Source organism: Balearica regulorum, chromosome 1 (genome assembly GCF_011004875.1).
Source record: "Balearica regulorum gibbericeps isolate bBalReg1 chromosome 1, bBalReg1.pri, whole genome shotgun sequence".
NCBI lineage: Eukaryota > Metazoa > Chordata > Aves > Gruiformes > Gruidae > Balearica > Balearica regulorum.
The window spans coordinates 161,988,791-162,014,759 of NC_046184.1; the positions used below are offsets into that span (position 1 = coordinate 161,988,791).

Consider the following 25,969-nt stretch of genomic DNA (forward strand, 5'->3'; position numbering starts at 1 on the left):
TTACATTAATAGCAAAATTAAAATTTTATTTTCAAATTGTCAGATTCGATGCCAAACTAAGAGAAGATGTTACCTGTTGACTTATACGACAATCTGGAAAAGATTAAGAGACAACATCTTATGCTTCACATTTACACTCAGATTAACTATGAATTCATTTTATGAATTGTTGTAAGGTATATTTATAAGGTGAAATTAAGATACCATTTACCTTAATACTGACAGATTGAAGTCAGAGGGACTACAGGAAGTAAGAAAATACTTCTGGAGAATAAAGAGAGTGGCTCCTTTGAAAGTCACATACAGTTTCTTCTGCATAGATTAAAACTTTTGTCATGACGGATCATAAACTGTAAAGTAGTTCTTGTGTCTATCAGAAAATTCTATTTTATGTGTGAATTTCATGTCTTATACATGAGGACAGATAGAACTCTTCTACTGCATTATTGGAGCCTTATCAAAAACAGGACGCTTTTTTCTTGAGAAGATGAAAAGTACAGAGATAAGCAGGGAAATAAAGACTGAAGTTTTAACCAATAATATTTTTGTGTGGTTATCAGAGGAATGTAAGAATTAATCTTTTAATCATTCTGAAGATTGTGTGAAATCATAATATCTCATCTTTTCCAGCCTCAACCTGCCATTCTTGATCTGAATTACAAACAATAAGAAAGGAGATGATTTAATGAGCAACTTTGTCATGTTGCCATTTTGCCTTAGTCAAAGGCAAATGTCTAGTTTTGCCTCTAAACTAAAATGGAATAGACTTATGTTTCAAATATGCTTGCAACTGAGGCAAACGTGAATGGAAAAGTTAGGGCTATTTTAAAGCTAGAACCCTGGCGTCTTCGTATTTTCATAGAGACATAATTAAATACACATTGTTAAGAAGAAACAAACATTCGTTTACTAGAAAATAAAATCCGTGTTGTGAAGAAACACACATGTATGAAAAGAAGTCTAAAATTTGACAAATACCAAACTAAATCCAAAAAGAAAGATTTCAGTCACAATGCCAATAGGTATGTTCTTATTATGAAGGAAAAAAAAAAAGTCAGCATGATTTAATCATACTCAATAAATAGGCACTTCAATAAAGTATATATTTACACTGGCTTTCTGAATGCTAGGGCATCACAAAGTAGTATGGCTTTATTACAATGGATGGAAGATGGCAACTACTTAGAACCCAGTGCCAACATGGATTATAACAAATCCAGTGAGTATTTTGTTTTTCAATTATTCATAGAAAATTTAATCCTGATTAAGTATCCTTGGGCAGGAATTCATGGGTAGTTGATGACTGAAACCAACATTTATTTGAAATGCTTCTGTTAATTTAATCTGTGTATATGGCTTAATTATGATTGAATCCTCAATGTAACAGAAATGAATTATATCAGGATTAAAATTCTAGTACCACATCACCCATACCATTTTCTTTGCCTTTTTTTTTTTTTCTGTAAAAGATGCGAGCCTGCCGTTTTAATTACCTTTATGTTGCTATGTCTTCTAAGCCTCAAACACTGTTTAGACCTTCATTACTGGATGAAAATTTAGTTACACTTATTTCAAAAAAAAGGCACATATAAACCCTATTTTCATTCCCATTAAAATTTTAGCCAGTATGACCATTAGTTGCAAAAAAGGCTTTTCTTTTACACCAATAATAAACGAGAGTTTCTTGCAGTCAGCTGTAAACATGACGTGTTTTCTAGAGGACTCTCCTTTTGTTTGCCCTTTTTTTATACTTATACATAAAATGCATTTTCTCTAAAGCATGAAAATAAAAAAACCCCTTGTACTCATCGTTACGCATCACACCAATTTCACAACTGGCCTATTTCAGACTTGTTTGAGCTTGTAGATGTTTTAAGAACTGCATTTTATAAGATCCTCAAACCTAGTATTGATATAAAGTAAGGACATTTTTTGTGGCTGTGAATGGGAGAGAAAAGAATCATTGTACTTTTCTGTGATACAGCACGGCACCACGTGCTACACATAAACGATATTTATAAAATTATTCAAATTATGGATTTTTCCACCCCGCAATACTTGTAATAGATTAATCTAGGGATCTTGTCAGACCAAAGGTCTGTGAAGTGCTCCGATACTATCACTCAGTTTTCCAGTGAAACCAATGTATCACACGCCTGTGACAAAAATACCTGTATATTTAGGTCATTATTGCACATTTATTACATAATCTATTCTTCCTAAACATCTCAGAAGTGATGTCGATTTTTATGTCCAGAGGATACTGTTAGTGGCAATGTCACTGATGATAGTGAAGATACTTCCCAATATAGACTATGAGATAGAAAAAGTCTGTAGAGGATAACCATGGAGATGCATTGACAGAGGATAACACCTATGGTAATAATCTAGAGACAAAAAAGAGAGAAAAGGAAAAAGTAAGTGAAAAAAATCCAACACCAAACAACCCAAAATAAATTTCTATCAGCATACTGTATAAGTGCTTGAGGTTTCATTTTAAACCTTTTAGTACTGCTGCAGTTACAAAAGATTTGAACATGAATCTCAAGTCCAGGATTCAGACTCTCACACCTGGGTGTTTTTAAATCAGTAGTTAGCCCTGGGCAAGTCACATAACCCTTCTGGCGGTCTCTGTTCAGGGGAATTTCAGACTTGCAATTCACCACCCATGCAGTTTCACAAGCAGAGGTGATGTTTAGATATTCTATTCTTACAACAAACAGAGCGGGGGAAAAAAAAAAGCCTGAAAACACTTTGCACTAGCGCAATCACGGAGCTATGAGGATAGTGATTTATCAGTCTCACTTAGGCAGACCTCTTTTCAGTGCAAGTCTCTTCATCTGTAAAAGATGGGTAAGGCAGTATTTATCAAATACATAATGGTGATCCTGAGAAAACAAAAGTCTAAGTTCATGTACAAGAGAGTCTTTTAAAATGGATGTTTTTTCTTAAGCAAATATGGTATCTATTGATCATGCATTTCTTTATTATATTGAAGTGCATTTAAAGAAGGAAATACAGCTAAATTAATGTAACGTAGGAACTGCAGCTGCACACAATAGTTACACTTGCCCAAACGCAAGAGCAGAGCAACTGCAATCTCCCTTCAGTAAGCTAAAAATCTCAAAATAGTTCAAAAATTTCCTTTACAGATCCTACCTCTAAAGACCGTCCCCCTGCCCTGATGATGTTTTCATCAACCAACAAAGTGTCCTTCATTAGTAGCTCTAGAAGAGTCTTCTCTTCTCCCTACGGTTTGTTTTTGTTTTTTTTTTTTTTTTAAATCAAACATGGTATTTCATTTACTATGTATTTTTAGTGGAATCTTTTTCTTTCCCTTACATATCCTCTACACAAATAAAAGCTCAATTTCCCAAAATGCACAGATGGTTATAACCCTAAAGAAAAGAAGCAAACTCTACCCTGGAATGAGGTAGTCAATCACCTGAGAATAGTAGTGCACTTTATCTGAACATGGCAAGTTCCACACACTAGTTCTCTAGTTCCCAATACGTTTAAGCAACAGAGAACCCAGAGAGTCAACCTTTGTTTTTAACTGTTTAGAGCTTACAAACCAAACTATGTAATGGGACAGATTTCTTAATCTAAAAAATACAGTTTAGCTATAGGTTCCCTGACCTATATAGCCACATAAAGCTTTTAAAGGATGAAGACTAAAAAGCAAACAACAAAAAAAATTCCATTGATTTATCTTTCTACTAGCTTTGTTAAAAGAATACCCAAGGTGTTTTTAATTAAAAAACAAACAAGCAAACAATAAAACAAAACACCCCCTCCACATTTTCCTTTGACTTAACAATCCCTCCCCCCGCCCTTACCCTAGGAATGATTACCCTTAGATGATTCAAACCCTGTATGCCTTTGTAAAATATGACTCACATTAGCATCAATGAGAGCTGTGTGACTAAGACTTTTCAAGTTGCTTTGGGGTCATAAGATTAACAGCCTAAGAGCATGAGTTTGCTAACAAACACTGAACATGAAGAACAACTACTATTCAAATTCCAACTCTTTTATCTTGCCTGTACATACCTTTTCTCTTTGATATTCTCTGAATATTACAGAAATGGTTGCAAGACATGGGTGGCACAAAAACCAGAGAATGCAGGCCTGAAAGAGAAGATGAGTGTAAGTTATAAAATGACTACATGCCAGTTTAGAAGAAAGAGATGACAGTTAGAGGAACTGCATTTACATTTCTGTCTATTTTATGAACCCATTGTTTAATTTTCAATCAACAAAATGAAAACCACACAATGAAAGGTGGGATTTCTGTTTAAAAAAGCTCTATACTCCTTGTCAAATTAAAATGACTACTCAGAGTATGATGACAGGGTGCAATTTAATCAAATCAGACACTTAAACATTAGCTTTCTTATGAAGGAAAAGAGTTTAGTGCTTCAGTCAACTGCATACCACAATTATATTTATAGCAGAAGGGATTAGTTTCCCTGATGTAACCCATACTTTGGCAAAGGTGATGTAGAACTCCCTTTTCAGTGTGCTTCTCTCCACTGTGATGATCTGGTAAAGACCAGCAGCCAGTGACAAAGCTAGGCAAACTCTGAGGCCAATAAGCAGTCCGCTTGCTAAGCCATGGTGTGAATGGTAACTGTGGTGATTCGTATCTTCAAATTGCTCCCAAATTAATAAAAAGCTCTGGAAAGGAACAAAGTACATTTAGAATAAACAAGGTTTCACTAAACCTCAATTAATCTTCCCATCACAGATTAAATTATCTACACAACTGGTCATGCTCCGCTCTGCTCGCTGGAGATCGCCATGTTACACAAAACCCCCTAGCCTCTCCAAGTGCAACTGGCAGGAACAGACTCCCACTTCTTGCATTCTGTAACTTCTAGAAAGTTTGACAAGTTAGTTTCCTCTAATTTGGGTAGAAAGAATGTGACACCTTAGTATACGATCCAAAATAATCAAATAATCATCTAGTCAAACAGTCAGCCTACTCAGCAGGAAGCCCACTGAAATGATTCCACCGAGCTACGGGGAGGTGTCTCCTTCCACTTGGGATCCACAACCTGTAAAGCTTGTTTCAAAGGCAGGCGACTACGCCTTTTCTTTCAAAATCCTAACAGGATTCACTTTTCTTTTTACAGATGGGGAAGTAAGAGGGTGGTGCTGCTGCCCCTTTTATACAATAGCCTGAAGGCTCAAGCGTTCACCCAGGTTGAACCTGGATCTCCCACAATTCCCTTCTTTGCCTAAAGGATATCCAGCTCACATCTCCCACCTCCTTGGAGAGTGCCCCAACTGCCAGGCTATAGGCTGTTCTTGGGTGGGCCACTCTCCACCCCTTCTATTGAAGCTGTGCCATTGTGGAGAAAAGAATTCAACATCAGCTAGGTCAGAAACTGCGAGCGAGCCTGACTCTGCAAGCAACCGGCTTGGAAACCTCCTAGGATCTAGGAAAGGGAGCGTCACAGGTTCCAAACGCCCTTCCAACATCTGGACAAATGCTCTAGCCAACAGATAACATGAAAGACAGTAATCCTCCTTAACTCACAGCACTGTATCCATTTGCTGCAGAATCTCATTTTGTAGGAGCACTGTGAGAAAGAATATTGATAGATTTGTTAAGGAAAAACAGACTAAGAAGTGCCTAGTTTCTGAATCTTATTTGGGTAGAAGGCAGGTGCCTACTTGTTGCATAGAAATTGGGTCTTGCTGAAGAATAGCTTTTTAAGACTTTGGGAATGTTAACGTTATAAATTAGAATACCCATAAAGTTTTGACTCTCCCAGCATCATCCAGCAGCTGAATGGCATTTTAAGACTTGAATATACCCTGGAATCCAGTCCAGCTACTGCACACATCCAACGTGCACTTAGGTTTCTGGTGTCTAATGAAGCAGGCTTTCTGAAGAAAGGTAGGCAAATTTGATTTATATGAGTGAGGTAGCTCTGAAGGCCTTCAGAAGCAGACATTGTATGTCTCAATTTAGAAATCTAAATTAGTCAGATTCCTTTCTGAACACATTCAAATGCTCTCTCACTACATTAACTACATAAAGACAAAAAGGCTACTGAAATTAACTTTTCTTTTTTTAAAATGTGTAATCCACCTGTGCCTTCTAAAGGTGGGTGTCCTTGAGTCTCATCAGTCAAGACAGGATCATTTTCGCTTAGAATACCCTTATAGAATACTCTCTTGCTTTTCCCCTCCCTTATCTAGGCCTTGATTAGATGCTGTCATTTCAGTCATTCCTCATCTACCTGGATGGAAAATGAAAGGATGGGAGAGGGACGTGAAGCATGCACATCTTGAACATCACCGATTACTAGTAAACAATCTGACCAATGTGCTTCAAATGTTTCCATCATAACACTCCATTTCTGGGTAACTCCAAGCAAAAGTCTTCAGATGATTAAATTACTTGACTGAGAATTCTGTCAAGGAGTAAGACTGAAATAAGACAGTGTTTGGTAAAGGTGTGCCTACAGCACTAGTTTTGTCATGAAATAGATGAATTCCCATCACAAAAGTTATTTCTGTCCAGATAGAATGTGTCTAGGCAACAAACAAGGGTTCTATCAGATACAAAATCACTGCAGTCTTGTACAGAGCATTTTCCGCTTTGACATTCACACTTGGGAACAGCCAAAGTATTTAACTTCCCTGGACTGGACATACACTGTCTGAGAAAATTTAAAAAAACCCCTCCACCTACGTATAGAATCCTCCTGACAAAATCATGCATCTGGGGGGAAAAAATACAGGCTGATGGAGATAGAACTGCGATACTGCTTTAAGACAAAACTTTAGGCAGATCCCAGGGATAGCTTAACCTTAAAGAACAGAGCTCATGAGGGTTTTATTTTTCCTTAACCTACACCAATAGTAACAGCAATGAAAGAAGCCACTTTCATGAGAAGATGACAAAGAGCTGGAGTAAAGGAATCATGACAACAAAGTTCAAATCCTCATGAGAAAATAGTGTCTGACAGCAGGGACTAGCCCTTTAAAGAGTGTAAACTGTGTAAACAACACAGGAATCAGTTGATCAAAGACTGTGTGTAGTGACAGCAATGTAAGATCACAGAAGTTCAGCTTCCTTCAGTTTCATTTGATTATTCCAAAATAAGCAGAAGGCAGAGGCATTAGAGGCAGAGACGGAACCATCAGTGCAACACACTGGAAACTTGGACAAGGTGAATATGTGTCATTGCTCTTACTACGAGCTGGGACTGTTCTCACTCACCAGAGAAAAGCAGGATCCCATAGAAGAGAAGTCTGTGCTATGGAGTGTTTCTAGGTTACAATGGATTAGGCAATGTGTTCTCCATGAAGGAAGAGCCTTCATAGACAAGCATGATCTTGAAGTCAAAATCTCTTTGGCTGGCTATGCCTGAGAAATTAAGGTAAATAAGCCCTGAAGTCCCTTACTCTGACCACAGAAAGGCATATATCAGCTCACTCAGCTGCAATATCAGAAACAAGCTGAAAAAAACACCTAGACACCAACCTGCTGAAGTGGATACCAGAGACATTTTTTCATTGGCAGTGAGCAGAACTATATTTGAGCTCTGAGAATAAATCGGGGTGGTGGTCGTGGTAAAATCCTAATTTTTATCCAGAAGAACAACTCTGCTTAGGCTGTAAACGAAAGAACTGGATGAGCTTGGTAGCCGAAGAGCTGACTCACAGTAGTTATGTCCAACATTAAAGTCACAATTGCTTCTTCATAAAGTAAAGGAGAATGACCATCTCCTTGTTTGCATAATGCACTGTTCGAAATGCCTGACTTCACCTGCACATACTTCTGACCTATCTTGGTTCACAGTGGACAACAACCACTGTCCAGTACTGGTCTTCCTCTTAAAATGCTAGAAGAATGTCTGCCACGGACATCACCCTGATGTTCCAGATATACGAGCTGAACCTCCAGATCCATACAATGAAGAACCAGACACTCTTCTTTTTTGCCATGAGGAAACTGTTATGGTAGAACCCCTCCTCCCCTTCCCTATGCCAACAATGACTTTATGGCAAGCCAAGATAATGTATTAATCTCCAGTAAAGGCACATTCTCATGGGACAGATCATCTGAGAGGCAAGGGGAAGGGGGAAGCAAAAGGGAAATTAAAAGTAGCAGCAAGACAAAGTGGATAAACTAGCTGCTTCTAACCATATCTAGTTCTTGGGTATCTGATGTCATGCAATGCCAGTACAGTAAAAAATAGTTGACATCTAAGGTCAGAGGCAGAGCTCATTCTGAGCACACCTTGGGGGTGTACCTAAGAACCCCTGTGAAGCATGATGTCTAACGCAGTAAGATTCTATGTCATTTTGGTCAGGTGCAAAGTGATCAGCTCTCTTTCCAGACTCATTGCCTCTACTCCGATCAGCGCTGAATGCTGAAACTGCTCAGGTCTATGTGATGGGAAAGGCCTGCCAACAGTAAAGTTTTGAACAAGGTTTGCGTCTCAACAGCAGAGAGTGGAATTGTTAATGCATACAGCGTGGCCTGGGAATCTTTTGTTCTGAACCTGAAATAACAAGTTACGGCAAAGGGAGATGCTGAATGGCAGACTTGTCCCTCGTTTGAGATGCTACCTCTTTGCAGCCGCAAAGACCACAAGAGATTTGCTGACTAGAAGGCTGTGTCCACCCTGCACTGATGGTAACCTGTAAACACAGCCCCAAAAATTGCTGGCATTTCTGAAAGAACAAAAAGAAAAGAATCCATAGCATCAGTACAAAGAGGAGGAAAAAAAACACCCTGAAAATTTGTGGAGTAATTTGAAGTGGTAGCAGGCAAACAGGGTCAGATAGTTTGCTGGTCAAAACTAAGTTAAGTTGAAGAATAACATGTTTTCACAGGCTGTTCACTTGCTTGACTTCCCTGAAGATGAGGTGAAGACAGGTAGTGTAGCACATCAATAAAACTAATACGGTTCAACCTCGATCTGCTGTGTTAGGGTAATGCATGTGGTTTCCAGCACCCTCCACAACAAGTCCTCAGAACATCTCTGATTATCCACGTAAGTCCGTCCAACCTCTGGCATGGGAGGAAGCTGGCTCTCCCATAAAAATCTCTGGGAAAGAGCAGGATAGAAAGGAGATTATTCTAGGTTTTTAATCATTAAAAGTGCTCATTGATTGCCCTGTTACAGCAGGTCCAACATTCACATCAATCTAGATAGACCAGTGAACAACAGACTAATCCAGAGAACGAAGTCTTGAGCTCACCACTTTTGATAGAGGCGATAGAGTTTGGATCCTGTTTCCCTAAGCTCACAGTCACATTCTGTATTAAGGGGAAGCAATCTGGAAGAAGGTATATTTTGTTTTTACTGAACTATTGAGATGGAAAACATCCTCTTCAGAAGGTGCAAGGATACTCTTGGTGTCAGGGAACTTTTGCTGGAGACAGTTAGACACTGAGATCGGAGTGCAAAACCACCCAGACACACTCTGTTCCTATGCTCCTCCTGCCAAACCTGACATTCCCAACGGTACCAGGAGGAGAGATTCGGTAGAGCTGTGCCTTCGTGGTGAAAAGTAAGACAGTCAACTCTGTGCCAATGCTCCTGTGGTGCTCAGAGAGCCAACACAAACATATAATGGACCAGTACCGGTCCATATACATCACATATGTGTGATACCTGCCCCTATTTTTACCTCAAGTAACAACCAAAAAAAGTCCAGGCTGATGATACTGAGTGTCTTTTCTAAGTATAGTAAAAAGGAAACAACAGCAAAAAACTTTCCAGTCTCAAGTGACAGAGTACTAATACACCCATATTTATGTACAAGTGGAGAGGCATGAATAAAATTAAATACTTTAGAAGTCCTCTTTACTGCCAGTATGTAAAACTTCTGGTGCTAGATGAGTGTCAAAGTAAGGTGGAATAAACCTATCTTTAAATTTCAACAATCCCATTGACCTTAATAGCCTTTGGTTTATATTCTTAATTACCTATATTCTTAATTAACAAGAAATGCCAGCTCCCAGCTACTCTTAATGTTTTAGCAGTCCACTTATTTAGTTTGGAAGCAGCACTAATTACAGATACTACTCAAATGGCACAACATCTTCAGTATATTCTCTTCCTCATTACTGTCTCCAGCTTCTCCCTGCTCTTCTCTTTCTCAATAACTTTCAGATTCTCTTGTCTTTATGCTGTGATTTAAAAAAATTTGTTTACAAAAGGCACCACCAGGGTTGGATGATCTCCATTACAATTTACTTTTAAGTTACTGGTTTACTTGACTTTCTAATTTAGACTAATGGAAAATATTTGAATGAAATTATGTGTCAGACCATTTGTTTATTTGCAAGACCAATCCTGCACATGAACCTTTCGAGAATTCCCTTACATTGATTGAAAAGACCACTAGACATCCTATTTGAGTGGTTCTAAGAGGAAGACACTGAGGATTTAAATTTTTTTGGTCACAGCAGCTTTTCTCATCTTTCCTCTCATGCTGCTTGTTGTCACCCCCTGCAATATCATTCACAACCCCTCAGTTATACTGCTGTACTGATTACAATTATTTATAGGACCACATTATAAATCAAACCAGTAAAATTACTGTGCTGAAATCTTTTTTTTTTCTTTTTTTTTTCCCTCCCAATATAGATCATTCCACTGATCTGGTTTATAGTATAATGATACAAACAATTGGCGGAACCAGAAGTTTGGAAAACTGTGGGAACTTCTTAAGTGGTTTTGCTGCTGAACAAAAACATACTGTGGAGCTACACCTTTAATTGTTAAAGTAAAGAGAAGGTGTTGTTACCTATTAGACATACTGGGTGCACATTATTCTGTGAGGTTTTTTTTCCAGTCTTGATATTCCCTCCCTCATAAAACATTGAAATTAATTCATTCACAGTTCTGTCATACTTAATAGCAGCTGTATATTTCAGTATAAGAATTAACAGAAAATACAAACCTGTGTAACAACTACTACTACAGCAATGCCAGTAGATGCTGGAGTGGAATCCCACTGAAGAGGTCTGCCATGAGATTTCTTCATTCTGCCTATTGTCCAACCCATACACAAACTCAACAATAAATACAGCATTTGTATCTGTGAGATTATGTCACACACTATTGAAAACAAAAGAACAATAGAGTCACAACACAAAGTTTTTCTAAAGCAAAGAGAAATGTTCCACATACCCACAAATGAAGAATGGACATTTATGCCTCTGTATCACCTTTAGTCATAATTTTAACGATGGTTTGATTAGCTGAGCTTGCTTTGCCACAAAATGTGGATATTTTGAGTAGTTTCCAGTGACCAAACAGATGACTATCAGCTTTCCCCTAGTTATGCTGCAGTTCTGCAACTACATGGGCACAGTGCCACATCCTTCCAAATCCCACTCCTGTGTGAAAGAAGTCTGGGCTCAGGAGTCCATCTGCATAAATAGACTTACAAATTCTAAAGAACTAAAATCATATGCATGTTAATCACACTGCAAATATGAAACATGATGAAATGAACTCCTTTCTTTGCTCTGAAAAACTTTTGTTCGAAGATCAGATAGTTGCATTGTACTTTAAATTAATTGCACTTTGTCTTAAGGATGCAGTAGCTTGCAATAGAAAGCACGAATATTTAGGACAAATTCCACTCTCAGATACTTAAAGGAGAAAATATAATGAATAACTTAACACAAACTTCATTTGGAGCAACAACTTGCCTGTATTTCATTTTATTAAATGCAAACTACCTTTGCCTCATTTCACTATGTCCATTTTTTTGCTCTGTTTGGGAACAATTAACACATACTCCATAAAATTACATTCTTAATCAGTGTCTCAAACCCGTGTTTGAAGATGTATCTGAATAAAAAAACCTTCAAGCTAGAATATATTAAAGCCTTTACTTGTTAGCCTTGCTGAAGTACCACTGACAGTAGAAAGAACCAGATTTCTTTCTGGGTGATTGTTAGCTTTAGATCTGGTAAGTTTTTGACTGAAACTTACCAAGGAATTTTTAAGTTGAAGTTTGGACTTGAGAGTAAACTGGCTCATTGTACTGGCGTAGCAGAGACGTACAAGAAAAATTGATTCTTATATTATGTAAATTGCAAATTTGGTTCAGAAACTAGAGATTGGGCACTATACACAAGAATGCTTTCTTTTTCACGTGATTACTATTTTAGTTAAATTAAATTTGCTCCTTATTTGTAATTTTCACTTACACTATCAGGTACAAGAAAAATATTTCTATGTCACAAAAGCAAACTTCTGTTTTTATATAACTGGGCAGTATTATAAATGTACTTCCACATTGACTAAAAATATTGGCACAGAAAACGTTTCCACTGTACAGAGATTAAAATGCACACAAGGGAGTGTGTCAAATGAAGATCAGCTACAGTATTACCCTAACACTCAGAAATACTAGCAAAATATGGATATAAACCAGACTTCAACACATTATTTCTGGGATGTATTTGGTATTCTCACAGTTTATATGCTTAAATGCTTCTTAATGTATTCAGACACCTTTGCTGTTTAAGAAATGTCAAGAGCTTTTAGTAAATACAAACTTGCTCATTCTTTAATAAAATGAACTGACACTGATTTTGGGCAAAATGATCTTGGAATTATTTTACAATGCCAGCTATGGATACATAGCACTCACTAGAAAAAAATGTTAGGTGAACTCAAGGCATGTCAAACCAGTGTCATAGATCCAAGCTACAGAAATGACTGAACAAATCTGGATGTTCTAGGGACTATTTTATTTTCTGCCACTCCCAAGATAACTTGCCCTATAAGTTATAGCCAGACATCATCTCTCAATCACATCTTGGATATTAGATATTGCTCTGCTTCGGTGTGGCCACAGTTCAAGTGGATTCCCAGACAAAATGGTATAAAACAAAAATTCAGTACCAGCTTTAATCTTTGACATCTCATCCCCATGTGCTGAAAGATGAGCTGGCGGGGAAAAAGACCAGCCTGGCCGAACAGAGAGCTTTGACTGGAACTCAGGAAACAAAGGAGAGTTTATGGCCTCTGGAAGAAGGGGCAGGCAACTCAGGAGGACTACAAAGATGTCATTAGGCTATGCAAGGAGAAAATCAGAAGGGCCAAAGCCTACCTAGAACTTAGTCTGGCTACTGCTGTAAAAGACAATAAACAATGTTTCTATAAATACATGAACAACAAAAGGATAGCTAAGGAGAATCTCCATCCTTTATTGGATGCAGGGGGAAACATAGTGACAAAGGATGAGGAAAAGGCTGAGATACTTAATGCCGCCTTTGCCTCAGTCTTTAATAGTAAGACCAGCTGTTCTCAGGGTACCCGGCCCCCTGAGGTGGAAGACAGGGATGGGGAGCAGAACGAAGCCCCCATAACCCAAGGGGAAATGGTTAGCGACCTGCTGCACCGCTTAGACACACACAGGTCTATGGGGCCAGATGGGATCCACCCAAAGGTACTGAGGGAGCTGGCGGAAGTGCTCATTAAGCCACTTCCCATCATTTATCAGCAGTCCTGGCTAACCAGGGAGGTCCCAGTTGAATAGAGGCTAGCAAATGTGATGCTTGTCTGCCAGAAGGAAGATGTGGGGAACTACAGGCCTGTCAGTCTGACCTCGGTGCAGGGGGGGTTATGGAGCCGATCACCTTGAGTGCCATCACACGGCATGTACAGGACAACCAGGTGATCAGGCCCAGTCAGCACGGGTTTATGAAAGGCGGGTCCTGCCTGCCTAACCTGAGCTCCTTCTATGACAAGGTGATCTGCTTAGTGGATGAGGGAAAGGCTGTGGATGTTGTCTACCTAGTCTTCAGTAAAGTCTTTGACACCATTTCCCACAGCATTCTGCTGGACAAACTGGCTGCTCATGGCTTGGATGGGTGTACTGTTCGCTGGGTAAAAAACTGGCTGTACCTCCGGGCCCAAAGAGTTGTGTTCCCTGTGCCCAGGGAAGTGGTTGAGTCACCATCCCTGGAGGTATTTAAAAGACGTGTAGATGTGGTGCTTAGGGACACGGTTTAGCGGTGGACTTGGCAGTGCTAGGTTTACAGTTGGACTTGATGATTTTAAAGGTCTTTTCCAACCTAAATGATTTTCCAACCTAAATGATTCTATGATTCTATACACCTTGCCAGAAAGTAAGAAGGTTGAGAGAAATTTCTAAAATTACAATAATCCTATGATATCCAGGGTCAATGTAAAGCCACGTGCTACTGAGCTGATACCACATTTGTCTGACTTCATCACTATTCATCTTTTTTGGCTGTTCGACAGGCATAATAATATTCTTTGACATTTCACATTTAGATCTTATCAAAAGTTAAAAGATCACTATTTGTGATGCTTTTGAGTGCCAGCATTATTTGTGTGATTGATGTGATTAACTCAGGCGATAAATTAGACTGAGGGTCAGGTCTTTATACATGGTAAAGACTAAATGATGGTAGGAATAGAGTAATTGCTTGGGATAGTATCTGAACAGGTTTCTAGAATAAAATTCTGGCCCCACTGAGGTCAACTGAAATTTTGCCATTTACTTTTAACTCAGATTTCTGTTCTGATATAGGAAAAATGGTAGCACCTTCCATCTTCAAACTATACTACTTGCTATCAGCCATTCTTCAGAATTGTAATTGACACTGAAGATTTCCACATTTCTATTATTTCCCTTCTTTTACTGGTTTGGGAACCATGAATCTTAAAAACAGTAGGAAAGGAAAACTCTCTTAGCTGAATTCAGCCATTGATTCTAAAAATATTATTTTATTCTTAATAACCTTTGCTTTAAGCAAATAAAAGTGGGCTCTTCACTGTAATACATACACAGAAAATCTAACATGCAGCTTTGAAGCTCTGGCTGTGTAGTCAATATTGGGTTTCTCACTGTGGAAGAGTTAGGACTACCTCCATATTCTCAATTTAATTTCAGGAGACGAGAGGGAAAGTTTAATAATGCAGTTGCTGGATAGGCTGCAAGGAGCTGCTAACTCAAATGGTTAAAACAAGAAAGAGGCAATTACTGTGGTGCCAAGTGCCATCAAGAGGCTGCTAATTCCAACTGCAAGCTTCTAAATGAACTCTAGGAAGGGAAATTTTTCTGTGTAGGCTGTTTTTCTCCTATGCTATCTCACTACCACAGCACTACTTTTTTGGGGTGCTTCAAGCCAATCAAAAGGCAATATATTTGCTTAGAAAGAACCCCCCAATGCTTCAGATGTGAACTACAGAAAAAACTATCAACGATGTTTAACCTTGAAGAATCCAGCAGGAGTAAATTAGTGCATTTTGGGAAGGGATGTTATAGGAATTCAGTTCCAGTGAGAACTCAGAATATCTATACAGAATGTAGAAAAATGTTTTGTTTATGTCAATTCTTTACATAAGCATTGTTTGCATCACTCCAATCATATCAATTGTGCTATGAAGCACTCACTTTTTCATTATAATCAATGTTAAATTTTCTAGTGAAATGACACACTCCGTAAAATATGATTACGTTTCCTAAAAAGCTTCACTACTCTTCAAACAAGAAAGTATTTTAAAAAATCCTACACAATATCACAATTGTATAACTTCAAATACACTTATTTTAAGCATCTTGAATAAACCCAATTTTTCAGAAAAGCAACTTTTAGTATTTTACATTAAAAATCTGGTGATACGGTCCAAGATCTTAATACAGTCCAACAACAGCATTCACTAATGTATTATACAGATTAATGTGTAGGAATATGTAAGAAACAGTAGACAAGTATACTCACATTCTGCCAGACTGCCCACAAAAGGTGCTCCTATTCCATCTTTAGAATAACTGATAAATGAATAAAAGATGGTATTTTTAAGTGAATGAGACTTAAATGTGTGTTCTCTCTTAAAAGTACATTTAGGCAATGATGTAGTTCTAAAATATCAGTGCTATGTTTTGTCACAATCACCACAGGAAAGATCATGTACTGATCTTTACAACATAATGTTCAAGTCTTAAGACTGAAAGCAAAAATAAGCAACGATACCTTGAGAAATGCAGGTAGTTGGCAAAAGCGGAACCAGCCTGCAACAGTAATGCAATTGTCAACACCTTTAGTACAGTATGCATAGGTCCACGCTTCTTAATTGTTTGCCACAGGGACTGTGCATATATGCAAGCAGTTACGAAGTATGCTAGGACAAGCAGGAAAAAGAATTCATGTAATCCTGTGGAAAAGGAAATACGGGTTAGTTTTTATAAAGGAATGGTGCTACTAGCAGTAAATAACTAAAAAAAAAAAAGTCTTTTTACATAAACACTGGGAAATACTTAGTAACTGTCACCCAAAAGTGGTAGTAGAGATAAAATGAGTAAATCCTAGCCTATTTTATCCAAGAAAGTCAGTGATTTTTTTCAGAATACTGATTATTATTTGATCTGACAAAATAATTTTTATTCAACAATACCTTTTCTGAGTGTAGGAGAGATTATGTTCAAATACAAATGGCTTTGCAGCAATTACTGAAATAGTATAAAGTGGCATACAGTTTTCTGATAAACCGAAAATAACTGTAACCCATTTGATCAGTCAGAAACATATTTAATAAATTACTCATTTTTAGCTCTTTCTTTTGCTTCAATTTTTACCACTGGGTGTCACTGTTCCTCCACATAAAGCATTTAGTCCAAGAAGCATGGTTGATCAAGACAAAAAACTTTTAGATAAAAAAATAGCACAGAGAACAACAGCAAGTTCATAAAGTGGATTTTTTTTGCACCAATCTTAAAAAATGCCCAAAGTTTTTCATATTATTTACAAAACAGAAGTCCTTTAATTTCAGTTTGGCAGCAGTCTGGTAAAATGCTTCGCTGAAAACCTGGATCCCAGAAATCTTTTCTGTTGCTCGGAAGCTTTGGAACCCATCATATGAGCTCCCAAAGGGTCAAAGCCGGTGAGCTATAAGCAAAAATGAGTAAACGGAAATTTCTTACGAAAAATTATGTTTTTCTTCTCCAACCTTCCATGAAACCAAGTGCTGCCCACAGAATCAGATTCTGATCAACATTTTTCCTCCAGCAACAAAAAAATTCTGCTAGAAACTTCAACCAGCTCCACCCAGAGATTAGAAACAGAGCAATTATACACATTTCAATAGCTAAATTGAAAAACATTAGAACGGGATGAGTTCTGAACAGTTGCTGGTACTATAACTTCTATGGCTAAAACTAATCAGCTCGGACACACATACAGTGAAATGGGAGAAAAAGAACACATGGTAATGAAGACTCATAAAACAAAAATTTCAAGGCCACGCTGCTTCTCTTATATACTTGTACAAAAGCATGATTTATGACTAACAAAAATATGCATTTTAGATCAAATCTCTTATTCTTCCTTTCACTCTATCTTTCTGTTTCAAAAGACACCCACTGAAGTTGGCAAGGATTGTGCAGATAAATTATTTCTCACCATGACAAGTGGGCACACATGGAAAACTCTTTAGGAAAATCAACTTTTAATCAGCTTTTAACAAACACCAAAACATTTAGGATAGAAAGCTCCTTCCAACCAAAGACAGATTGTGGATGATTGGCTTGAGACCAAAAGGATTTAAGAGAAAGTTGCACTGAAATACAACTATAAAAAACCCCAGAAGAGTAGTTTCCTGACTTTCAAGTAACCTAGAGTTGACAGAGAAAATAAAACATATGTACCTTAATTTGAAATACCTAACTTCAAAGATGTTCAAAATACTGTCTACCTGGTCAGCTGCCCTTAGAAATCCTACATTCCACAGGTACCACGTCTTCTGTAAAAAACTCTACCATATAAAATAATAAAAGATTACTTGCTAGGGGTCAGAAGCCAGGCCTCCTCCTCTCTTAAGGCAAACAATCACAAGGTTACAGTCTCAAGTTCTTTCCTATGCTTTCCTTAAAATCCATTTAATTTTGAGATCTCCTGTGTCAGGCCACAACTTTAGTAACTAAAGCGAAGGGTGACCTAACTAGAACTTTCTGGCACTATGTAGTTTTTAGTTGCCCAAGTGAAAGAAATGAAGCTGGATGTTTTCTTTGATGCCCTAATGTTCTATGCTGCACATTTCTATGGAAAAAGGACAATGATTCCCCAAATATGCATTAAAAAAAAAAAAGATAGAAAAGAAATCCTGATCAGTTCTTTGACAGCAGACACAAGCATGTAATTTCAGGATTCATGGCAGCGTTGCAGGTTTTAATTCTGAATAAACAGAGGTGTTCCATTGCAACCATGGAAGACATGGCATGTAAAGCTCATCCTGCTTCCTACTTGTTAGATCTAAATATGTGCATCCAACACATTCATACACCTTGCTCGCCATGCAGCTGCTCGGAGTTCTGCTTCCAAGTGCTCAAAGTCTTCCTATAGAATGAATATAGAGCTGAGATGCCTCTCTAGGAGGTCTGTACACCACTTTTAAGGGCCACATAATATCTTACAGTGGCTCTGCCCCTTGATTTAGCAAAAGAATGCTACTACTGCTTTTTAAGAGTAAGTGACTTAAGCTAGAATTCACTTCTGGATACAAAATTCACCCAATAGAAACTGCCAACTAAGTTTGTAGCACAATTAAGAAGTTAAAGAGACAGGTAGGTCAACTTAAAAGCCTTGAAAAACAGATGATTAACAGTGCTACTTTCTTACAGATTCTGCTAAACCTTTTGCTGAATATTCTCTTTCCTTCAAAAAGGGAGCTGCCTTTGTTCCCTCTGTATCCCCTTGAGACCAAGGATGACAGTAGGGCACGCGATTCTGAGCATAGCAATTAGGCTCATCCTGGGTATGTAGGTTAAATCTCTATACGAAGGCAGACTAAGCCTGTTGGGCGCTTCCCTTGCAACAGATCTAGGTTAGTGACACGATGAAGCCTCCCAGCACAGTGAAGCTAAGCACTGCAATGAAGCGTAGATGAGGTTGGTTTGCATTGTCCAAAGCATACAATTTTATGTTGGTGTTTCTTCAGCTGCTGTCTGGAGTCACTTCTAAAAGTTTTTCTTTGCAGGTTTAAAGACTCAAAATGACATTTCTTAAATAAAATCAGGACTGACAAATATCTCATCTAATCTGTGGCCTGTGAGTAAAGACCTAAACATTGAACTGAAATTATACTGGCAAAATGTTATATTGTGCATGTACTCGTATCATTTAGAATCAAATTCTACACAGCTAAGGAATTTCACAAATTAAATAAGCAAATTCATTAAAAATCAGGAATTAAATTCACATCCAAGCAGAAGCTTACAATTTCAACAGGGGAAAAATACCTATCAGCAAAGATGCCAACAGTATCTTTTCTTGTGCATCTATGATTCCAGTTAGGCAAGTTTTGGAAAGTCAGTTCAGAGAAAGGGAAGGATTTTTTGTAATGCCAGAAAATGAAAAGTTTACTCTCTGTGAGAAAGTAGAATCTGAAATTTAAGAGACCCTGCTATCCATTCCCCAGTGCCACACTCTTCCAAGCATAGTAACTACTGATTTGTGTGGGTGATCAGATCCTTAAATTAAAAAAATCTAATTTTAAGAAAAAAAATCTTACCAGATTCCCCTGCGCTAAAGTGATCTAATGGATTCCCTTCTGCATCTGGGTTTAGTAACATCATTTCAAACTGAATATCCTCGGATTCAGAATAATTCTCCTCGCAGGTAAACTTGTCTACATAAAACACATACCATGTTTCCGGATAAGGAATCTGGGACACTGTCAGATTTTGCTCTGTGTGGTTCACAGTCACTTTGGAAGAAAACAAACAAACAAACAAACGAGTAAATACTCGATTAGTTTGGTTTTAGAAAATTTGTCTCTGACTGAAGATAAAATTTAAATCCACGACATCATATACAGGTTACAAACTACACACAGTACAAAACAGTCTTTGTCTTGAAAGCTAGCCATAACACCAGGGGCCAGACTTCCAACCTCACCTTTTGTTTCAAATAGGTGCAGACAAAGGTTGGTGAGGACATGTACCGCGTTCTGCCTCTCAGCTTTTGGGTTGGCTGGGAGGGATCCCTTCTGCCAGAAGCCAGTAACTACAAACTGTCTCCTATGCTCTGCACCTTTCCGTCCTTTAGTACCGTATTGATGGGACTAGCTATTTTGTATTAGCCAACAGATACTTCTGCAACATGAAAAATATCTTTATGAAATTTATTCTACTGTTTTCAAAGACATTTAGAGCACTGAACAGGAACTGCCACATGCAAGATTGATAAACAATAGCGTGCATACTTTCAAGGTGCAACTTAGCATATTTTACTGCATCTGCCCCAAACTGCAATAGACTTAATTTTAATTGACAGCTAAGGGCAGAGAGACCATTGTCTAATAAAACTGTGTATTTCAAATCAGTTTACATTTAAATCCAACTATGTAAGAGACTGAAGTTTCATCTGCTCATTGATCTTACCACTATTTTTTCTACAAGTAACTATTAATGAATGCACAGTCTCTCCAAAATAAACACTTGCTGAAAATGAAATCTGTGGCTCTGTATGTTTGGGTGAAACTGTAAGAATAGTAAATACTGTTACACTGATTACTAAACTTGAGTGCTAATCAGCTCAAACATACATGAAAGGCACCTCTGTAGAAGAAATAACAATATAATGACTGGACTGTAGATTAATTCACCCTAATAGTTTAAGATGACAATGGCTAAGGATGAAGAAAGAGGAAAAATTTCATTAAAATTCTGCAAAACAAACTATTTCTGTTTTTTATGCGAAGGCCTTTGTATATGAAAAAGGTTTAAACAACCCTTAGCATTATCCCTAAACATTTTGTAGATAAAATTTAGAAATAATTTCTAACTTAAAGCCTACCTGTGAAAAACATTTATGTAATTTAAAGAAACTTGCTTCAATTTCAAGAAGTTACTTTCCATTCTCTGAAGGCATGAACTGATCAACATCAGGATCCAGGAAGAAACATATGATACATCTCTTTGCAGCAATTGTCACGAAGTACAAATTCCAACAATACATGAACCAGAAATAAAGAGTGTTCTAATATAGGCAATCTGCCTTGTGTAGCTAATAGTAAATATGCATTCCACCCTGCAGCTACATATCTCATCAATCAAATACACAAAGCGAAACAGCTCCCTTCAAAAAACTGGTAGTTTTAAAAACACAGTTTGAGAATTTCATATGGTGCTTAATCCAAATGACAGGCAAAATGCAGCTGACACAGTGGCTTTACTCCTCATCTGCACTTTCAGCTGAGTTCTGACACAGTGTTATTTGCACCAAGACTAAGGATCACACAGAGTGCATTTACTCAGTTTTCCATCAAATCTGCAAGCTAACACACAGGAAACGAAGTAAGATAAAATAAAAATATAATTGATTTTGCCCAAGATCAGCAAACAGATCCAACTCACCCTGTGGTCATGTGATTCCTAAACATAGTAGAAAACAGCGAGTACATTGCTGGGACAGACAGGAGGGACGGACCAACTGCTAATCATTTCAGCAGCCCTTCATGTTCAGCTCAGATCAAGTGTAAGGGAACTACATCCTTAGAAATAACATCTGCGTAAGATTTCGTTATGACAATGTTCCAGGAGATCGATTTGTTACTCTAGGGATTCTGGACACACAGAGGAAATGTACTTAAAAAAGAAGCTGTATTCACTTAAGATAATTTGAATGAAGTTTCTAGTATTAACTTAATTTCTTAAAGGAGAAATTATGCTTTAAGTAGGTTTTGTAATATTACAATCAAGAAATGGTGCAAAAATTATTATTTCAGTATGTTTGTCTTTCAGTTGCATAACAGAATGCTTCAGTGTTTTACTGTTCTTTTACATTTAGATGGATACTCACAGGTGGATACTCAAGTTAAGCTTTATCCTGATTAGCTCATTTCTGATACTGTATTAAAATTTTTCTAACATGTTTTGTACATCGAAGTATGACAGATTTGTGCTATCATGAAAATACAATTTTATTTTTGTTTTCTCATCTTTGAAAAATGCTATTTCCATTGAACTGGAGAACGGGAGCCTCCTGACAAATAAGAAATGTTCCTCCATAAACAAAAGACAACAAGATAACCTACATATTCTGTACTGGTATAATTCTCAGCTCAAATATAAAGAACATTTGAATGTGAGATTCAGTGACGAATACCAAATTACAAAATTAAAGGGTGAAAGAACATTAAATGATAATACAGGCAAGTTATAAAGTATGGCAGCATGACCCAGATTAATTTTTGCAGATGACCTCACAGACAGAAAGAAAAAAAAAAAAAAAAAAGAGAAAGCTAGTGATTACGAGGTTCTGAAAGAAAAAAAATAAAAGAACAGAGAAAAAAGCTTTTCATGTACAAAGTCACCCTTTTACTCTGTAATTGGGCACCATACTCCCACCTTGCAAACATTCACTTCAGAAGTTTAGAGGTAACTGCAGCAGGCACCATCAGTTTGCCTCTAATTTTTTTCATTCCACTGCAATAAATGTCACAATTCAAACCGTACATTTGACTGTTCCAAACATTTACATTCTCCAAGTTCTCCAATCTCATCTTATGATGGTATTCTTTGTAAATTCTTTCACATATTCAGTCTTTTTTATGGAAAAGTTTGAGATAAAAAAAAAAGACTTTTATTCCAATCTGAGTTAAAGAAAATGTCTGTATTGAATGAGTAAACGAAAACTTCAGCCAAAAGTGTATTCCTTCTGACTTGTATATAACTGAGAGCATGAGACTAGAACTTGTCATAAAGTTTGGCTGTTTGCATTAAACTCATTATTTGTCAGGGTCTGTTCATTCTATGATTCTGTGATTTTTCAGCAGTATACTAAATCATAATTCGCAAACAAAGTCTTCTGAAGTGATGCAAAGAAAGCAATTACATTTCCTTGTAATAATTTTTAATTACAGAAGGCCAAAGTCCTGCTTTTACTTAAGCTGATACAAAGTCCAAATTCACTGAAATAAATATTCTAAATATACAGATATCTTAACAGGTTTCTAAATACACAGATAAAAATCCATAAAGGAAAAAAGTAGTAACTCACTTGTCAGCTGAGCTTTAGAGAACATCTCTGTACAGCTGTGATCTTGGATACTGTTCTGCAGCTTCTGCCATTCCTGTGCTTGAAACAGGTGAAGTCTAGCTTCTTTTGTCACAGCTACTGCTACATTCTTGATTCTGACACACAGAATGGCACGGTCACCTTGATATTTAAAAAATAAAATCAACTACTCTGCTTTGATGTCAGTTACAAACAAAAAGCTAGCATGGCATACATTTTTGATAAGTAGCAGCACTAAAGCTTCACTTTATTTCTTAAACTTTTACCATTACTTTCCATAAAAGTCTTTACATTCATAAACATTTTCTTTACAACTCATTAACACAATACTACACGTATGATTCTCTACTATGGTACTTAAACTTTCACCATAACCCTAATGTCATTAACCTTCTCTACTACAGCCTTCCCTCCCCTTTTTTTTTTTAACAGACTTCCAGATAGTCTTTTTTTTTTTTTCCTTCCTTCCACTCCGAATTTTATTTTTTCAAGTTAAGGTAAAGACAGTGCCTCAATTAGTCTCAATAGCTGGTTCAAAGTCTAGTATTTTGTGACCTTTGAAGCCCAGTTATGAGCATCACAGGGTAGCTCTTGAGTCTAATACCAGAAGAACTTATGTAAATGGACCTTTATGTTATGGACTGATTAGAGCCAAAATACTTAATTATAGATGACCGACATCAAATTGGTACAAAGAAAATCAAACTTCAAAAGCATTCTCTAATGTGTCAGTCTACCTATAGGCTGCATCTTGACATAGAGAAATATTTTAGCCACTTTAGATCTAGTTCATTTGACACAATTTACCTTGTCTGGATAAATTCTACAATCATCAAACTTATTTTGATAAATTCTTTCATTATATATTGTCATAGACTTTTTTAATGTCACAGTATCCTAAAAAAAAGACAGGATTTAACGGAGATGAAAAATCAATCTGTACTGCAAAAGTACAAATGCATTCAAATTTAAGCAAGCTTTGTATGTTTTTTAAATTGTCAAATCAATCTTCTTTCCCACCTAACCTAAGCACCAGCTGGATGTGAGTCAATAGACTATTACCAGCTTCAAATAAGGCTTTGCCAGGAAGGTTTGCCTGTTTAAGCCAGCTGCAAGAGTGCAGTCCTGCAATAAAACCTCAAAAAAGGTGATTTCCTGAGATCTGTAAAATGTTACATGGACTACAGTTTACCTAAGTTGCTATTAAATATTTTGAAAAATTAACAGAAGGTTGTGGATATTCATGCAGGAAGAGGAATATTTCTAAGGAAATATGCAACGTCAACTTGTAGAATAAGTTATACTTGAATACCTAAACCACTCATCTTGAATCTTAGTGTTCTTTACTTGGACTAAAGCAGTGCAATTTTTTTTCCTCTTTACATCTATTTAGAGCACTTCTACAATTATCTTCTAGGACAGTGATAATTAAATGCTTTCAAGTCACTCCAAAAGCTATCCCCACCCTATCTATCATCTCTCATTCATCGCTGGAAGGTCACATTCCAACTCTTCTTGGCTTATGTCACATCTTCCTTCATCCCATTAGATTTCTTTTCCTGCAAACATTTTTGTTTTCCTCTCACACTACTCCTCCAGTCTGGGAGGAATCCTGTGTATTATCTTCATGGTTGTCTTTCGAAGCATTCTGCAGAACTCTTCTGCCATGAAGCTAACTGAGAAAGGAAATTACCAAAATGCAGAGCATGTAGGAAAAGCATGCTGACGAGCACAGCCTCACTGTATATGGCACTCATCACGCTTGTGTGTATCTCTTTTTGCAAGGTAAAACTTCTGTACCAAGGAGGGTCATTTCCAACCTGTATTTCTGCAGTGGCCATTCTAACAAGATTCGAGCCCATTGCTAGGCCTCTGAACTAACAGTCAGGAATTATTACTACCAAGGTGTTAGTAACACAGGGAGAAAAAAAAAAAAAGGGAATAATCAAGTGAGAATTTACATTCTGATGCATGCTGACACTAAAAAACGTCAGTGATGTGACACAGCCACGTGCAATGTTAAGCGTTGCTCTCATGTGGTGGAGTTCCAAGAGGGAAGGAGCAATGCTTGCGAAAGTTAAAATGCCTCTGCGCTCCCAGATACTCCCGCCACGTCAGGCTGCGGGACACGGACGGGAGGCCCAGCACTGAGTACCCGCAACGGCACTTCGCCATCCCCTGACGAACACCGACGCTGTTTATGTAGTACGACCGGCCGCTACCAACTCCTCTTCCCACTGCCCTGGTGCGGCCCCGCCTCGGTCCAACGGGGCCCCACTTCAGGCCGAGCTTCCCATCACCCCTCCGGCGCCGCTCCAGGCTCCTCACCGCCCGCAGAGCGGATCAGACCTGTTGCACGTCCCGGCGGAGGCCGGGCTGACCCCGCTGCCCGCCGCCGCCCCCCGCGCCCCTCAGGCCGCCGCCCTAACGGCTCCCCGCCGCGCGCCACTCTGACGCGCCCCAACGGCTCCTCTTCCCCCTCTCACCCCCCGTTTCAGGACGGCGGACAGGGACGGCGCGGCCGTGCCGCGGAGCCGCTCGCTCTCTCCCCGGCTTCCTTCCCCTCCCCTCCCCTTCCTCGGGCACCCACCGTGGAACTGGAACCGCGCCACGGGCCGCCACGGCTCTAACCGGGCGGCGACGCTGGCGAAGCCTCCCCGCAGCGTCTTGCCCCCGGCGCCCCACCAGCCGGCGGCACACAGGAGCCACAGCAGCCGCCACCTCATCCTCGGGCCCCGCCGGCGGCGGCCGCCGCCACCACCACTCTGCCCCCCCCCCCCCCCGCCACCCCCGCCCCGGCTCGCGCCGCCGCGTCACGTGACAACCCCCCCCCCCGCCGGGTTACAAGCGGGCGCGGGACAGGCGAACGGGAGGGCAGGAGCGGAAGGAGAACCAATGAGAGCCGAGCGCGAGGGGGCGCGC

General features: G+C 38.6%; 1 protein-coding gene across 1 annotated transcript; it reads right to left on the reverse strand.

Annotated features, from left to right (window-relative positions):
• Positions 1-25,860, reverse strand: GPR180 (G protein-coupled receptor 180). The gene is made up of 9 exons (XM_075741488.1): positions 25,638-25,860; positions 23,030-23,188; positions 19,539-19,733; positions 16,007-16,187; positions 15,755-15,804; positions 10,942-11,099; positions 4,489-4,680; positions 4,054-4,131; positions 1-2,387 (listed from the first exon to the last, which is right to left on the reverse strand). Exons 1-9 carry the CDS (start codon positions 25,771-25,773, stop codon positions 2,229-2,231), a joined length of 1,308 nt encoding a protein of 435 aa, XP_075597603.1. The 5' UTR covers positions 25,774-25,860; the 3' UTR covers positions 1-2,228.
• Positions 25,861-25,969: the final 109 nt, after the last annotated feature.

Bases quoted from the DNA above. Each gene is read 5' to 3' on its own strand.
- GPR180 (XM_075741488.1), bottom strand. From the start codon at position 25,773: ATGAGGTGGCGGCTGCTGTGGCTCCTGTGTGCCGCCGGCTGGTGGGGC. The intron at 23,189-25,637 runs GTGGGTGCCCGA...TTAAATATCAAG, and splicing joins GGCGCGGTTCCAGTTCCACG to GTGACCGTGCCATTCTGTGT. The intron at 4,681-10,941 runs GTTTGTATTTTC...GTTCCTTTCCAG, and splicing joins TAGTAGTAGTTGTTACACAG to AGCTTTTTATTAATTTGGGA.